The 18,536-nt window shown below is 48.8% G+C and overlaps 1 protein-coding gene across 1 annotated transcript; it reads left to right on the forward strand.

The window, feature by feature from the left end:
* Positions 1-1,182: 1,182 nt before the first annotated feature.
* pth2 (parathyroid hormone 2) lies at positions 1,183-6,868 on the forward strand. Its single transcript, XM_070872385.1, has 3 exons — positions 1,183-1,445; positions 3,766-3,875; positions 6,339-6,868. The coding sequence occupies exons 2-3, from the start codon at positions 3,769-3,771 to the stop codon at positions 6,814-6,816; spliced, it is 585 nt and encodes a 194-aa protein (XP_070728486.1). The 5' UTR covers positions 1,183-1,445; positions 3,766-3,768; the 3' UTR covers positions 6,817-6,868.
* The last annotated feature ends 11,668 nt before the right edge of the window (positions 6,869-18,536 follow it).

Here is an 18,536-nt window from a genome sequence, read left to right on the forward strand (position 1 = left end):
CCCCCGGGTATAGTCAGTGTGTAACCCCCCCCCCCCCCGGGTATAGGTCAGTGTGTAACCCCCCCCCGGGTATAGTCAGTGTGTAACCCCCCCCCCCCCCGGGTATAGTCAGTGTGTAACCCCCCCCCCCCCCGGGTATAGTCAGTGTGTAAACCCCGGGTATAGTCAGTGTGTAACCCCCCCCCCCCCCGGGTATAGTCAGTGTGTAACCCCCCCCCCCCCCCCGGGTATAGTCAGTGTGTAACCCCCCCCTCCCCGGGTATAGTCAGTGTATAACCCCCCCCCTCCCCGGGTATAGTCAGTGTGTAACCCCCTCCCCGGGTATAGTCAATGTGTAACCCCCCCTCTCACGGGGCAGCCTCTCTTTGGCCCTGACCACATGTGTCTGGCCCTCAGTTAAAGAGTTAAAGTTGGAACTTTTTTACTTAAACTCAGGCAATTGCCGTTAACTTTGGGGCATCATATCAAAGCCTGGTCCTGCACATACCCACCATCCACTCACAGGCATTTCCAGCTTTGATCAGAAGTGCAAACCCTGCCTGTGTTTCCTGCTGTAACTGGGACCAATCATTGTTGTGATGGCCTGAGGCCCTTTTGGTAGGACTCCATTCACTGAGCTTTCAGAGACACTCACACAAACTTAACATCAAATCCAGCACTCACAACACAAACAGTTCAGAATAAAACATTTTTCCCTTTGAAACTTAAGTTCAAACCATCCCCTCCCAGTGACCAACTATGTAAACTTTCTCCTGGAAATGTATTGAGCTCATTTCTATTTCATTATAAACCAAATATCATTCTGAAGAAACATGAAATCATGAACAGAGTAAATGAAAAGACGTCAAGAACGTGAACTAACTCCAGACCAAGTCTGTGGTTATTGGCAGTGACTCACATCCTGACCTCATGTAACTGTAACTCTCATTTAAAGACAATTTCAAATCTGACAAAATACAAAGCCATTTTTAATGAGATTTAACAGGATCTCTCACTGTCACTGAGTCCAAGACTTGAGACAACCTGCATTTCATGTTTATTTCAAAGATTTAAATAATATGGTTACTGCACCTGTTTCTAGCAACAGTTAGGATCTGAAATACTGCAGGCTCATTACAATAATGGTCAGTGTGAGTGGCCAAGATTAGATGAGTCCCACTCCCACAGGAAGTCCCACAGCCACCTCATCATCTCTCGTTATATCCGAGTTGCCTTTTGAAATTTGTTTCCTTAAGCTGTAAAGCCTGCCATGGTTAATGGTTTATTTCCCTTGTGAGGACATTGATGTCAATATCCTGGAGTCTTATATAAACCGAGCAGTATAGAGATTGTCAGTGCAGAGCTTCCAACCAACATCCAACGACATCCAACACCAACCAATAACGGCAACCAACGGCAACCAACATCACTTGTCCCGAATCAAGAAGCGAAACGTGATTTCTGTGGTGAGTAAAATTATTTTCTTCGCGCGACTGAAACAATAAGGAGGAGTAAGAGCCAATAGGAAGAGAGAATGGAACAGACACCTTGCGCGATCCAATTGAGAGGCTCGAATGAAGCCATCAACCATCAGATGGAACCTGCAGCCATCTGTGCTTGGTACCAACACGCCCCTCCCAAAGCCACCAATCAGCAACGCCCCCTCCTAAACCCACCAATCAGCAACGCCCCCCCTCACAAACCCACCAATCAGCAATCGGAAACTCCCCCCTCTCAAACCTACCAATCAGCAACTCCCCCTCCCAAACCCACCAATCAGCAACTCCCCCTCCCAGACCCACCAATCAGCAACTCCCCCTCCCAGACCCACCAATCAGCAACGCCCCCCTCACAAACCCACCAATCAGCAATCGGAAACTCCCCCCCCTCTCAAACCTACAATCAGCAACTCCCACTCCCAAACCCACCAATCAGCAACTCCCCCTCCCAGACCCACCAATCAGCAACTCTCCCTCCCAAACCCACCAATCAGCAACTCCCATCATTCAGTGTTGTGAATGATCTCCCTGTCAGTCTCTGCACAGTGTGGGCTTGAGTCTCACACAGCAGTAACATTCTATCGCTGGTCTGTGCTGTTCTTAACTGGGGCAGTGTTAGGAGACCCAAAGCTGGCATTAGTTCCACTGGGCTGGGGGAGAGAAAACTAAGCCAGGGTTTTTGCTCCTTATCACAAGCAGTGGATTCCCGGCAAACACCAGAATGGGCTTGTGAGGTCGACCACAGTCCAATAGTCTACCGACTGTTGGTGTCTGGGCCATGACTCTTAACTCCCCACTGTGAATCCGTCCATCGACCATCAGATGGAACCTGCAGCCACCTGTGCTTGCTACCCAGCTCTGCCAAAGCATTACTTCCACATCAGTAAAACTCAGAGAAATTTCCTAAATCTCAGAAAAACGGGGGACATTTTATGGATGAGCTTTGTGTCGAGGCGACGAGGGATGTTGGGGTGTGGGGGTGGGTGACTGGGTGTTGGATGTTGGGGTGTAGGGGGGGATATGTGTGGGGGGGGGTGAGGGGGGGTGTGAGGGGGAGGGGTGTGTGAAGGGTGTGTGTGTGTGTGTGTGTGGGGGGGGGGGGGGTGTGGGGGGGGTGTGTGTGGGGGGGGTGTGAGGGGGAGGGGTGTGTGAAGGGTGTGTGTGTGTGTGTGGGGGGGGTGTGTGTGTGTGGGGGGGGTGTTTGGCGGTTTGTGGGGAGGTGTGTGTGGGGAGGGTGGGGAGGGTGTGGGGGGGTTTGGGGGGGTGGGGTGTGTGTGTGTGGGGGTGTGTGTGGGGGGGGTTGTGTGTGGGGAGGGTGTGTGTGTGTGGGGAGGTGTGTGGGGGTGTGTGTGTGTGGGGAGGTGTGTGGGGGTGGGGGGGTGTGGGAGGGGGTGTTTGGCGGTTTGGGGGGAGGTGTGTGTGTGGGGGGGGAGGGTGTTGGGGGGGGGTTGTGTGTGTGTGGGGGTGTGTGGTGTGGGGGGGAGGGTGTGGGGGGGGGAGGGTGTGGGGGGGGGGGTTGTGTGTGTGTGGGGGTGTGTGGTGTGGGGGGGGTGTTTGGCGGTTTGGGGGGAGGTGTGTGTGGGGAGGGTGGGGAGGGTGTGGGGGGGTTTGGGGGGGTGGGGTGTGTGTGTGGGGTGGGGTCTGGGAGGTGCGGTGTGTGTGTGTGTGTGTGGAGTGTGTGTGTGGGGGGGTGTGTGGGTGTGTGTGTGGGGGGGTGTGTGTGTGGGGGGTGTGTGTGTGTGGGGGTGTGTGGGGTGTGTGTGTGGGGGGGGGTGTGGGTGTGTGTGTGGGGGGGTGTGTGGGTGTGTATGTGGGGGGGGGTGTGGGTGTGTGTGTGGGGGGGTGTGTGGGGGGTGTGTGGGTGTGTGTGTGGGGGGGGGGTGTGGGGTGTGTGTGGGTGTGTGTGTGGGGGGGTGTGTGGGTGTGTATGTGGGGGGGTGTGTGGGTGTGTGTGTGGGGGGGTGTGTGGGGGGTGTGTGGGTGTGTGTGTGGGGGGGGGTGTGGGGTGTGTGTGGGTGTGTGTGTGGGGGGGTGGGGGGGTGTGTGGGTGTGTGTGTGTGGGGGGGTGTGTGGGTGTGTGTGTGGGGGGGTGAGTGTGGGGGGGATGTAGGTGATGTGTGGGGGGTGGGGGGAATATGGGGGACTGGGTGTTAAACCCTGGATTAAGGACCAGCCCATTAAAGAAATGTAATATAATGGTCAGCCTTTAAATATTGTCTCACGTTTTGCAGACAGATTGGGATCTGAATAATGTTGGGGGGTTCTACTTCTGCTGCTTTCTCCTCAGGATATGGAGCCCGCTCCCACAGCTCGAGTGCTGCTGGTCGGACTGATCCTGAGCTACATGCTGGGCCCATGTCCAGGAGCTCTTCCCCCATCGCTCGGACACATGGAAAGGTAACGCCCCCAACTTAAGAATATATTGTTGTTTAGCTCAATTTCCATTCACTATAAATATCACCCTTTGTTTATAATTGGTGAGGTTTGAGTTTTATTTGCTCTGAAGCTTTGTTTGAGATGTGCGGATAATCCAGGCGAGAAAGTTGGTCTTCGGTGGGTAATGAGTGGGGCAATAGTGAGTGGGGCAATAGTGAGTGGGGCAATAGTGAGTGGGGCAATAGTGAGTGGGGCAATAGTGAGTGGGGCAATAGTGAGTGGGGCAATAGTGAATCAGCTTCACTCCAAGGGGTGCCCCAATCCCAGGCACCATTTATACTGTCACTGGGTAGTAAATGTGAGCAATTTCGATGATTTATAGAATGGATTGCAGCCAATAAATTACAGGCTGGAATCTGAATCAGGGAGCTGGATATTGGGACCTCAGTTACAGACTGAAGGAGTTTGGGTGATTGATGTACAATATAACATACTAGAGGCTGGGATCTAATTGAGCGGTTCAGATGCTTTGTATATTTTGTTAGTGATGCTCTTATCTTAAAAATCACAAGCTGGTATCTGTAGATAGATAGAAACATAGAAACATAGAAAATAGGTGCAGGAGTAGGCCATTCGGCCATTCTAGCCTGCACCGCCATTCAATGAGTTCTTGGCTGAACATGCAACTTCGGTACCCCATTCCTGCTTTCTCGCCATACCCCTTGATCCCCCTAGTAGTAAGGACTACATCTAACTCCTTTTTGAATATATTTAGTGAATTGGCCTCAACAACTTTCTGTGGTAGAGAATTCTACAAGTTCACCACTCTCTGGGTCTAACCTCAGTGTTGGATAACATCATTAGGGAAGCTTTTAACCATCATTTAGACACCCAGGATTGGTAGGAATACTCAATGCAGCTTCAGATAACGGAGGTCACACTTGACAGACCTGATCCAATTTGTGATGGAGTCTGGATGGATTCAAATCACATCTATTTGGATTTCCAAAAGAGTTCAATAAAATACCACAAGAAAGATTCTGCTGAAATGAAATGTTGCAGTCAAGGGTGAGAGTGTGAGATGGATCACAAATGAGCTAAAGGTGCCCAGTTGTAGGATGGTTTCAAACAGGATTTCTTCCCAATGGGTACAGTCACGAGTGAAATTCCCAGAGTTCCTTTCCTGTAGACAGTAATTAAATTTGCAGATGATACTAAATAGTGCCGTAGGGTTAGAACTTACAAAAAGGAAATATATTACAACTGGATTTGGACAGATTGGGAATGTGGAGATGAAGCAGTTGGTAAATATGAAATTATTTACAGTGTACCGTGAGTGTATGGCAGTTAAAGGGAGCGAGACATGGGAGTAATCGTTGATGGTTCCCCAAAGGTTCAAGCACAGTTTCAAGAGCTGCGGCCAAGGTGAGCAGGCCCCGGATTCCTGCCTCACCTGTAGTATTGTGAACCTTTCCCACCCCAAGGAGGACACGAGAGCAGCAGTGACGTTGATCCCAGGCCCAAACATGTTTAACTGTGGAGACTTTGCACCTTGGACTTGCATTCACTGGAGAGACATTGGAATCTGTTTAAAATGATTAAGGGTATTGATAAGATACAAGGGAATCAATTGTCTGAGGTGATGGGCAGTGGAGGCAAGGTGTCAGAAGGGGAGGTTGGCTGTTTCAAAATTTAACTTTTCTCAGACTGGTGGAAGAAAGTTCTGAAAATGGTTGTGAGGATTGATTAATTGCAGGCCTTCAAGAAGGTGTTTAGAGCATTTTTGGGAAACTACGAGATCATAGCAAAGGAAGATAGGATTTTCGGTAATAACCAAGGCTAGGACCTGCTGGAGCTTGCTTGATCGTCGCTGAGGAGTTGGAGAGGAATTTTTGTTAGAGGTTTCCTGAATTGGCTACATCTCTGTGTGAGTTTTTGCCTCTCCCTGGAGGCGAGGGGGTGGTGGGGGGGAGAATGGGAGAATGGGGCTTGATGGGGGAAGGGAAGGGGAGGGGATGGGACGTGATGAAAAATGGGGGGGAATGGGATGTGATAGGGAAGTGGGTCGGGGGGACAGGGAGGGGAGGGGGAATGGGGGGATCGGGTGTGATGGGGCATGATTGGGGATGGGGTTAATGGGTATGCTGGGGGAAGGGGGGTGACGGGGAGGGGGAATGGGGGGATCGGGTGTGATGGGGGAGGGGAGGGGGATGGGGCATGATTGGGAATGGGTGTGCTGGGGGAAGGGGGGGTGACTGGGAGGGGGAATGGGGGGAAGGGGGAGGGGAGATGGGGAAGCAAGTGGGAGGAACAGGGAAAATAGTTTAATAATAAGTTGAAAAGTGTGCATGACCCTGGTGGCCATCTCTTGTCCTGATTACGTAATGTAACATTTAGAATAACGCTACCTGGGAGTGAGTTAGAGCCTAGAATCTAAGTGAGCGTTTGGATATGTTGATGTTTAATTTTATTGTACTATTGTAGTTCCCCACTGAGATTCTGGAAAACTGAGAACTCGCCAGGACTGACCGGAGCCAAACAGGCGGAGAATATTTTGCCGGTTGCTGCAGGCTGGGATCCATCCGTCTCGCTGCCTGACTGGGACTCTGAGAAGATATCATCATTCCTCGCGCTCAAAGGACTCCCAGCAAAAGACTCTGGGAGCTGGTGGCTGCCATCGTTAAGGCGGCAAGCCTGGTTTTCAAAACTCCCAGTAGAGCCCAGAAATGATGGTGATCAATCACACAACGCACTGGGGGATGGTGCAGGTCTGACCAGGATTACCCTGGGGAAAAGCTGGTCATCTGATTGGCTGGAACCAAACACCAATGAAGAAGTAAAGAGAAGCATTGTGGTGGCTGATGATGTTGCTTTTCGAGAAAAGAGCAAGTTCCTGACAGTAAAGCAGCGCCAGAAATGGCTGAATTCTGTGATGAGACAACTTGTGATTAATAAAAAGTAGATGTTGCACAATCTACGGATCGTTGGTGTTTGTGTGTGTTCCAAATGAAGAAATGTGATTCACTGTTGAACTGCAATAAAGGTCTCTAAAAAGAAACCATAAACTTTCAGGTTTTATGTTTTCAACCATTATCTCATGAAATGAACCTAATTTTAGACATTGAGAGTGACAAGCCATTTATTGAAAGCAGGGGCCAGATCCTAACCCTGCTCCCGCGGTGTTCTCTGGGAGTCTAAGGGGGATGGGGAATCGGGGGGCGGGCTCTGTGAGTTGGAGGGGTTTGGGGATGTGGGGCTGCAGAGGGCCAGGAGCGGGCATGTAGGGGGGCCGTGAGGGGGTGGGGGTCCTCCGATCAGGGAGGGGAGTGTGCGGCCGGCAGGGGGGCGTTCGGGGTGGGGTTCCGCGGGAAGCCAGGGCCATGTGGGGGGCAGGGAGACTCAGTCAATTTACTAGAATGCTACTAGGGATACTGGAGGAGCTGGCACTGTTCTTAGAGCAGGGGAGGTTAAGTGGGAATTTGATAGAGGTGTTCAAAATTAAGTTTTGATCGAATGAATAAGGAGAACCTGTTTCTAGAGGCAGAAGGCTCGGTTAATGGAGGACACGATGGATCTGGGAGGAGATGAAGAGATTTTTTTTAGGCAGTGATCTAAAACGCGCTACTTGCAAGGGCGGTGGAAGCAGATTCAAAGGTAACTTTTAAAAAGAAATTGGATAAATACTCAAAAAGGAAAAACTTGCAGATAAAAGCAGGAGAGTGGGACTAATGGGATCGCTCTTTCAAACAACCGGCACAGGCACGATGGGCCGAATGGCATCCTGCTCTGTATGATCCAGGCTAACACAAGTTGACCAATTAACGCAGATGAACCTGAACAACCTAGGCTAATCCCAACCAAGCCAGGCTAACCTGGTCAGTACAGGCCGATCCAATTAACCCAGGAGTGGCCCCAGTACCCAAACGAACCCAATCAGCCCAAACTAAACCAATCCAGCCACGCTAAACTGAGTAGCCCAGACTAACCAAGTCAGTCCTAGCTAAACAATCTTAACCAGTCCAACCCACACTACCCCAGTCAGTCAAGGATAACCCAACCAATTCAACTATTTTAGTTGTGCACTTTAAACAAATGCCCCCTGCAAGGGGGGGTCACACTCTAAAATATATATTTTTTTCCCCAGTGCCCCTTTTTACCCAACCAATTCAACCTAATCCAACCAACCCAGCTTAATCCAATCAAGCTAACCTGACAAACCCATGCTATCCCAATCACTCCATGTTATCCCAACTAACCCAGGAAAACCTAAACTAACCCATCTAGCCCAGTCCAGGCTGATCCACCCTCTTAGGCTAACCTGACCAGAACATAGAGCACCAAGACACAGCCCGCAGTAGGAACAGAGGGATTGCTAGATGAGGAAAAACCAGCATCCATTGAGTTTGTCTTCTAACATGCTGGGAGTCCCAGCGATCAATCTCTATCAATGGGTCTACACCCAGAGACAAGGCGAGGAAAACCCCCAGTGGGTCCAAAGCCACCTGTTCCTCTCCAGCACGTTATATTCACCACACGTCGGGCCCAAGTTTCCACAGGATAAAAAATGGGCGCCCCTCCGAGCTGGGCGCCTGCTTTTCGCGCCTAAAACGGCGCCAGAAAAAAAACACGCTATTCTCGAGCGCTTTGCAGCTCCTTGTCTGTTTGGCGCGGCGCCCAGGGGGGCGGAGCCTACACTCGCGCCGATTTTGTAAGTGGGAGGGGGCGGGTACTATTTAAATTAGTTTTTTTCCTGCCGGCAACGCTGCGCGTGCGCGTTGGAGCGTTCGCGCATGCTCAGTGTGAAAAAAACATTGGCACTCGGCCATTCTTGTAATTCTTTGTAGCTGTTTAATTTTTGAACATTTTTTAATAAAAGCACATTGCCATCAGCACATCAGCACTGAGGCTATCCTTCTCACTGTCTCCTTCCCCTCCCTCCCCTGCGCGGCAACAAACGGCGGTTTCTTTCGAACGATGGCTGAAGGAAGATGGTTTATTTAATCTTTTCTTTGCTTATAAATATTTATTCAGGTTGAATTTATTTGTATGATATTTGTAGAAGTATAAATAAGGATTGATTGTAGAATTTAATGAGTTCTCTTCCCCCCCTCCCCCCCACCTCGTTCTGGACGTCTAATTTGTAACCTGCGCCTGATTTTTTAATGTGTAGAACAGGTTTTTTCAGTTCTACAAAAATCTTTACTTGCTCCATTCTACTTTAGTTTGGAGTACGTTTTCACTGTGGAAACTTTGAAATCAGGCGTCAGTGGCCAGACACGCCCCCTTTTGAAGAAAAAATTCTGTTCTAAAGTAGAACTGTTCTACCTGACTAGAACTGCAGAAAAAAAAATGTGGAGAATTGCAATTTCTAAGATAGTCCGCTCTCCACCAGTTGCTCCTAAAAATCAGGCGCAAATCATGTGGAAACTTGGGCCCGTCATGTCTCAAATTACTCATATACTGGATCGCAAAATCATAGAGTCATAGAAGTTTACAGCACGGAAGGAGGCCATTCGGCCCATCGTGTCCATGTCAGCCGACAAAGAACTATCCAGCCTAATCCCACTTTCCAGCTCTTGGTCCGTAACCCTCCAGGTTACAATGCTTCAAGGGCACATCCAAGTACTTTTTAAATGTGGTGAGGGTTTCTGCCTCTACCACCCTTTCAGGCAGTGAGTTTCAGACCACCACCACCCTTGGGGTGAAGAAATTTCCCCTCAAATCCCCTCTAAACCTTCTATCAATTACTTTAAATTTATGTCCCTAGTTGTTGACCCCTCTGCTAATAGGCCCTTTCTATCCACTATATCTAGACCCCTCATAATTTTATACACCTCAATGAGCTCTCCCTGTAGCCTCCTCTGTTCCAAGGAAAACAAACCCCAGCCTATCCAATCTGTCCTCATAGCTAAGATTCTCCACTCCCGGCAACATCCCTGTAAATCTCCTCTGTACCCTCTCCAGTGCAATCACATCCTTCCTGTAATGCGGTGACCAGAACTGCACGCAGTACTCCAGCTGTGGCCTAACCAGTGTTTTATACAGTTCAAGCGTAACTTCCCTGCTCTTTTATTCCATGCATCGGCTGATAAAGGCAAGTATTCCGTATGTTTTTTAACCACCTTATCTATCTGGTGTGCTACCTTAAACGGTAGGACATTGAGAAGTATAGAGGAACAGAGAGACCTTGGAGTGCATGTTCACAGATCCCTGAAGGTAGCAGGCCAGGTAGATAAGATGGTTCAGAAGGCGTACGGAATGCTTGCCTTTATTAGTCGAGTCATAGAATACAAGAATCGGGGGGCGGGGGGGGGGGGGGTAATTATGGTTGAACTGTATAAAACACCAGTTAGCCCACAGCTAGAGTACTGTGTGAGTTCTGGTCACCACATTGCAGGAAAGATGTGATTGCACTGGAGAGGGTACAGAGGAGACTTACGAGGATGTTGCCGGGAGTGGAGAATCTTAGCTCAGTTTAAACAGAGACACAAACAAAACCTTCAGACATGTATTTAACACACATTTAGTCGAAGGTGTTGTTTGTGTCTCTGTTTAAACTGAGCTGCTGTGAATGATTGAATAATAGAGAATCTCCCTTAATATCGCAACAAAGGGTATTCCCAATGCCCAGAATTAAGTGGAATCTGATGACTGGTTCGTTACAAAGACTGCTGTACCATGAAATCCAGAAGATTATTTTTGAACATGTCCGGGGCCATTCGAGGGAGCAGCGTGCGGCGGTATACCACTGCAGGGAGCAGCGTGGGGCAGTATACCACTGCAGGGAGCAGCGTGTGGCGGTATACCACTGCAGGGAGCAGCGTGGGGCAGTATACCACTGCAGGGAGCAGCGTGGGGCAGTATACCACTGCAGGGAGCAGCGTGGGGCGGTATACCACTGCAGGGAGCAGCGTGGGGCAGTATACCACTGCAAGGAGCAGCGTAAGGCGGTATATCACTGCAGGGAGCAGCGTGTGGCGGTATACCACTGCAGGGAGCAGCGTGCGGCGGTATACCACTGCAGGGAGCAGCGTGTGGCGGTATACCACTGCAGGGAGCAGCGTGCGACGGTATACCACTGCAGGGAGCAGCGTGTGGCGGTATACCACTGCAGGGAGCAGCGTGGGGCGGTATACCACTGCAGGGAGCAGCGTGTGGCGGTATACCACTGCAGGGAGCAGCGTGTGGCGGTATACCACTGCAGGGAGCAGCGTGGGGCAGTATACCACTGCAGGGAGCAGCGTGGGGCGGTATACCACGGCAGGGAGCAGCGTGGGGCAGTATACCACTGCAGGGAGCAGCGTGGGGCGGTATACCACGGCAGGGAGCAGCGTGGGGCAGTATACCACTGCAGGGAGCAGCGTGTGGCGGTATACCACTGCAGGGAGCAGCGTGGGGCGGTATACCACTGCAGGGAGCAGCGTGGGGCGGTATACCACTGCAGGGAGCAGCGTGGGGCGGTATACCACTGCAGGGAGCAGCGTGTGGCGGTATACCACTGCAGGGAGCAGCGTGTGGCGGTATACCACTGCAGGGAGCAGCGTGGGGCGGTATACCACTGCAGGGAGCAGCGTGGGGCGGTATACCACTGCAGGGAGCAGCGTGTGGCGGTATACCACTGCAGGGAGCAGCGTGGGGCGGTATACCACTGCAGGGAGCAGCGTGTGGCGGTATACCACTGCAGGGAGCAGCGTGGGGCAGTATACCACTGCAGGGAGCAGCGCGTGGCGGTATACCACTGCAGGGAGCAGCGTGGGGCGGTATACCACTGCAGGGAGCAGCGCGTGCTGTTGCAGGAGGGCGACGGCTGACTGCAGTGTGGGCAGGTACAGCAGGAGCGGCGAGGTTGAGACGAAGGAACGGCGAGAGTTCAGAGAGGGACGTGGTCAGGGCCCAGGAGAGGCGAGAGTTCGGGGTCCAGGAGAGGCGAGCGCCCACACTGCGATGTGTGCGCACTAGGTCCATGCAGCAGAGCTGGTCTCCAGTCGTCTTGGTTAACCCTTGCCACTGGACCAAGACCTCGCTCTGTCAAGCCCGTGTGGTGGCTGGTGTGCAACGGCCACCCCACGTTAAAATAATCCACGCACAGGCATCTTCCACCCTTCGGGATGTAGTTTGGGATCCAGAATATTAGACCCTTCATTGAAACACCTGTGAACTCATCCCTTTTCAGCGTGGAAGCAAGTCATCCTCGCTTCGCGGGACTGCCTATGATGATGAGTCGAAACATTTAATGTGCTGAGTATTTTTTTAAATAGAAAATAGGCAAACACTTACTGTTGGGAGCGGGAACTCTGCATAGAATGTGGTGCATTCTGGAATTCTGGACTTCAATGGGAATAACATTTGGATGAGGAATAAGATCTGCTAACATGAAATAAGGTAAATTATTGCTGGGTATTCATCAGCAAAATTAGTAGTAAATTGTTTTGCACTCAATGAAACTTCTAATCGATCACATTGTCTCAAACACTCCCTTTACAACAACAAACAGACAGACAGCAAACACATCAACCACTCAGAGACAAATGGGCTTTGAAATTGTAGGAGGTGGGAAGGTGTTGCTGTTAAGTACCTGCCCTTTAGAAAGTTCCAAGACCCATTCTGGGAATTGTCAGTTTCAGACTGATAGCAAGCTCTGAAAACTCAGGAAATCACTCTCCCCATCAGTGCCCTTTTCAAAGAATCTTTATTTCCAGTTTGCTTCTGACCCACGCGGAATGTACGTAGAACAAAATGACAAAGGTTTTCTGAATTTATTATTAGATATAAAAGGAATGAGCGTACTGTAAAGAAATAAAGACAGAAATAAATATCTGAGGAGATGACATAGAACAAAAGACGCTTTAGTTAATGATTTAAAACAAATTAAGAATTAAACATTAATAAAGAAAAGACAAAATATAGACGCAAAAATGCAAAGGAAGAGTTAGGGAACAGAAGGAGAAGTGATATCAGCAGCTGTTCGGCCACTCGGGTCTCATTCCGTGTTTTACATGGAAACTTTCAGTAGATTTCACCTTGTGTCCAACCGTGGTGAATATTTGTGTGCAGATGAAAATATTACCTTGGCTCTGTCTCTACTTATTCCTGCTTTGTCAAACTTTAACTAGACTTTTGTAATTGTAGATGTTCTGCTGTAAGAATTCTGGGTTCCAGTGATTCCTCCAGGATTGTTCCCTGAGACAGAGTACACACAGACTGAGACAGTGTACACAGACTGGGATAGTGTACACACAGACTGAGACAGTATATACAGACTGAGACAGTGTTCGCACAGACTGGGATAGTGCACACACAGATTTGAATAGTGTACACACAGACTGGGACAGTGTGCACACAAACTGAGACAGTGTACGCACAGACTGAGACAATGTACACAGACTGGGACAGTGTACACACAGTCTGGGATAGTGTACACACAGACTGAGACTGGGATAGTGCACACGGACTGGGACAGAGTACACACAGACTGGGATAGTGTACACACAGACTGGGATAGTGTACACACGGACTGGGACAGAGTACACACAGACTGGGATAGTGTACACACAGACTGAGACAGTGAACACACAGACTGGGATAGTGTACACCAACTGGGATAGACTGGAATAGTGTACACACAGACTGAGACAATGAACTCACAGACTGGGATAGTGTACATAACAGACTGGGATAGTGTGCACACAGACTGAGACAGTGTACACACAGACTGCGATAGTGTACACATAGACTGGGATAGTGTACACAGACTGCAATAGTGTACACACAGACTGGGATAGTGTACATAACAGACTGAGACAGTGTACACACAGACTGCGATAGTGTACACATAGACTGGGATAGTGTACACACTGCGATAGTGTACACACAGACTGGGATAGTGTACACACAGACTGAGACATTATGTATGCAGACTGAGTTAGTGTACACACAGACTGGGACCAGCCACCAATGGTGGACAAAGAGAGGGCAGATTGCTTGGGACGATATGTTTGGGAAGAGGTGATTTGAGGAATCTGGACTGTGTGGACACAATGCTGCAGGGACTAAAGGAAAATTTCTGCAGAATTTTCTCTGAGCATCTTAAATGGTTGACGTAGAAAGCCCTGTTGTTGGTCAGGCAGTCTCCATGAGCAGAGCGAGTCTCCTATGAACCAAGCCCTCACATAGCCCCGCACTGATCACACACCGGCCTTTCATTCAAGCACCTGGAATCTGATCCAATCTAGACTGATGGAACGACAATCTTCTGTGTCTACTGGGTATAAGGGACATTCCTGAAATAAATACTGCCCAGTGCGACTAGCATTACTCCTTAACCAAGCTGCATTTCCATAAGGTCTTGTGTCTACTTTGAAAGGCAGTAAATACTACATAGTCTGACTTATGTTCAACCTAAAACCAATTGTTAGTTAGATAGATAGGTAGATACATAGAAAGAGAGATAGAAAGATGTACATGTATATAGGCGCCTTTCATGACCACTGGACGTCTCAAAGCGCTTTACAGCCAATGAAATACTTTTGAAGTGTAGTCACTGTTGTAATGTGGGAAACACAGCAGCCAATTTGCACACAGCAAGCTCCCACAAACAGCAAGGTGATAATGACCAGATAAACTGTTTTGGTTATGTTGATTGAGGGATAAATATTGGCCAGGACACTGGGGATAACTCCCCTGCTCTTCTTCAAAATAGTGCCATAGGATCTTTTACGTCCACCTGAGAGAGCAGGTAGGGCCTTGGTTTAATGGCTCATCTGAAAGACGGCACCTCCGACAGTGCAGTGCTCCCTCAGCACTTCACTGGAGTGTCGGCCTAGATTTATGTGCGATTTGAACCCACAACCTTCTGACACAGAGAAAGGCATAAGAACATAAGAAATAGGAACAGGAGTAGGCCATTTGGCCCCTCGAGCCTGCTCTGCCATTCAATGAGATCACGGCTGATCTTCTACCTCAACTCCACTTGCCTACATTATCCCATATATTCCTTGATTCCCTTAATACCCCCCCAAAAAAGTAACTGATGGCCAAATACTGACAACAGATGTAGAATAAAGTTCCCTTGCATTGTACGTTCAAGCTCTTGTAGGGTCATTCACAGTGTGGATTAGATGCTGAGCAAAGCTCTCTCTACAATGTCCTTCCAACTACTCCCAGGTCATAAACAACACAGATGCATCACTCTGGTCCCTCAACAATGTTCCAATCCTCCGTGTGACTCTCATCAGGAGATATTTACCTTGAGCACTGAGTCCAGTTCTGGTCAGATCGACCATGAACATTGTGTCCAGTTCTGGTCAGACCCACCTTGAGCACTGAGTCCAGTTCTGGTCAGACCCACCTTGAGCACTGAGTCCAGTTCTGGTCAGACCCACCTTGAGCACTGAGTCCAGTTCTGGTCAGATCGACCATGAACATTGTGTCCAGTTCTGGTCAGACCCACCTTGAGCACCGTGTCCAGTTCTGGTCAGACCCATCTTGAGCACTGTGTCCAGTTCTGGTCACTGAGACACAAAGGAGTGGTGTAACACTGAAGGCAGAGCAGGGAGGAGGAGCACAGTGGAGTCATGGGGCGGATTCCGAATGTTAAAGCTCGGAGATAGGATGAAAGATTGGAGAAACTTGGAGTTTTGAGCTTTCAAATAAGGTGCATGACAGGTGATATTATCAAGGTTTATGTGATTGTTGATGGTAGACGAAAGGTAATTCAGGGAAATTACTTTCAACTAAATTGCGAGAGCAACATAAGGTAACACAGATTCTTGGCGGTAAAAGTTAAATTCAGGACTGACATCTGTAAATTCATCTTTTCCCAGAGAGTGCTCAACAACTGGTACAATCTCCTGGGTACAGAGTAGACCTAGATTTATTTGAGAATTAATTAGACGCTGAATTTAGGTCATTACGGCTTTTCTAGATGGTTCAGAAAGTGATAGTGTACTGGATAGTGTGAATTCTACAAGATGCACTGCAACAACTCGCCAAGGCTATTTCAACAGCACCTCCCAAACCTGCGACCTCCTAGAAGAACAAAGGCAGCAGGCACATGGGAACACCTATGATGATGACACCATCCAGACTTGGAAGTATATCACCGTTCCTTCATCATCGCTGGGTCAAATTCCTGCAACTCCCTCCCTATCACCACACGGACTGCAGTGGTTCAAGAAGGCAGCTCACCGCCACCTTCTCAACGGCAATTTAGGGATGGTCAATAAATGCCGGCCTTGCCCGTGATGCCCACATCCCAGGAACGAATAAAAAAAAGAATGAGGATGGGTCGAATTTCCTTCCTTCCTGTGATTATCCCTCACTTCTGTGTCTGGGCTGATCTTGTACTTTGGTTGTTGATTAAAGGTGTGGTTTTAACAGCGGGTTTTAGTGGGATTCTTTGACACAAACACAGAAAGAGACAGACTGGAGAAAGGTGCAGCTTCTTTGCTTCATTTTATTTTAGGATAATTCACCAGCAACACTCAATCCTTTAAATCCGTGCAAATAATCACAAGGGGGTGGGGCTTGTTTCCTTTTCATAAAAGGACATTTGAAGCTTGTACATGCGAGGAGTCCGACTCCCGAGGCTCAGAGTGGCATGGCCAAGTTATCCAGCACACCAGATTCTGCCAAAACAGTGACAAGTAATTAAATAATGTAAACTGTCCACAAAATCAATCCATCGCAGAATTAACCAATCAGTTGCCCCTCCTCCATCCCACACACTGACCATAACATAAAAACATAAGAAATAGGAGCAGGAATAGGTCATTTGGCCTCTCAAGCCTGCTCCGCCATTCAATAAGATCTTGGATGATCTGATCATGGACTCAGCTCCACTTCCCTGCCCACTCCCCATAACCCTTCACTCCCTTATCACTCAAAAATCTGTCTATCTCCACCTATAATATATTCAATGACCCAGCCTCCACAGCTCTCTGGGGCAGGGAATTCCACAGATTCACCACCCTCAGAGAAGAAATTCCTCCTCATCTCAGTTTTAAATGGACGGCCCCTTATTCTGATACTATGCTCCCCAGTTCTAGATTCCTCCACGAGGGGAAACATCCTCTCTGCATCTACCTTGTCGAGCCCCCTTTTATATGTTTCAATAAGATCACCCTCATTCATCTAAACGTCAATGAGTATAGGCCCAACCTACTCAACCTTTCCTCATACGTCAACCCCTTCATTTCAGGAATCAACCTAATGAACCTTCTCTGAACTGCCTCCAATGCAAGTATATCGTTCCTTAAATACAGAGACCAAAACTGCACGCAGTACTCCAGGTGTGGACTCACCAATATCCTGTACCGTTGTAGCAGGACTTCTCTGCAGTGAATACAGGCCAAGTCGATCCAGTCTCTTCTCATATGTCAGTCCTGCCATCCCGGGTATCAGTCTGGTGAACCTTCGCTGCACTCCCTCAATAGTAAGAACATCCTTCCTCAGATTAGGAGACCAAAACTGCACACAATATTCCAGGTGAGGTCTCACCAAGGCCCTGTACAACTGCAGTAAGACCTCCCTGCTCCTATACTCAAATCCCCTCGCTATGAAGGCCAACATACCATCTGTCTTCTTCATCACCTGCTGTACCTGCATGCCAACCTTCAATGACTGATGTACCATGACACCCAGGTCTCGTTGCACCTCCCTTTTCCTAATCTGTCACCATTCAGATAATAATCTGCCGCCTTGTTTTTGCCACCAAAGTGGATAACCTCACATTTATCCACATTATACTGCATCTGCCATGCATTTGCCCACTCACCTAACCTGTCCAAGTCACCCTGCAGCCTCTTAGCATCCTCCTCACAGCTCACACCGCCATCCAGCTTGGTGTCATCTGCAAACTTGGAGATATTACATTCAATTCCTTCGTCTAAATCATTAATGTATATTGTAAATAGCTGGGGTCCCAGCACTGAGCCCTGCGGCACCCCACTAGTCACTGCCTGCCATTCTGAACAGGACCCGTTTATTCCTATTCTTCGTTTCCTGTCTGCCAACAGCTCTCTATCCCGTCAGTACATTACCCTCAATACCATGTGCTTTAATTTTGCACACTAATCTCTTGTGTGGGACCTTGTCAACACCACATCCACTGGTTCTCCCTTGTCCACTCTACTAGTTACAGCCTCAAAAAATTCTAGAAGATTTATCAAGCATGATTTCCCTTTCATAAATCCATGCTGACTTGGACCGATCATGTCACGGCGTTCCAAATGCGCTGCTATTTCATCTTTAATAATTGATTCCAACATTTTCCCCACTATCGATGTCAGGCTAACCGGTCTATAATTACCTGTTTTCTCTCTCCCTCCTTTTTTAAAAAGTGGGGTTACATTAGCTACCCTCCAATCCATAGGAACTGATCCAGAGTCTATAGAATGTTGGAAAATGACCACCAATGCATCCACTATTTCTAGGGCCACTTCTTTAAGTACTCTGGGATGCAGACTATCAGGCCCTGGGGATTTATCAGCCTTCAATCCCATCAATTTCCCTAACACAATTTCCTGACTAATAAGGATTTCCTTCAGCTCCTCCTTGTCGCTAGACCCTCGGTCCCCTAGTATTTCCGGAAGGTTATTTGTGTCTTCCTTAGTGAAGACAGAACTGAAGTATTTGTTCAATTGGTCTGCCATTTCTGCGGGACAGCTAGAGATCTTGCGGGGG

The sequence above is a fragment of the Pristiophorus japonicus genome, unplaced genomic scaffold, assembly GCF_044704955.1.
Source record: "Pristiophorus japonicus isolate sPriJap1 unplaced genomic scaffold, sPriJap1.hap1 HAP1_SCAFFOLD_3113, whole genome shotgun sequence".
NCBI lineage: Eukaryota > Metazoa > Chordata > Chondrichthyes > Pristiophoridae > Pristiophorus > Pristiophorus japonicus.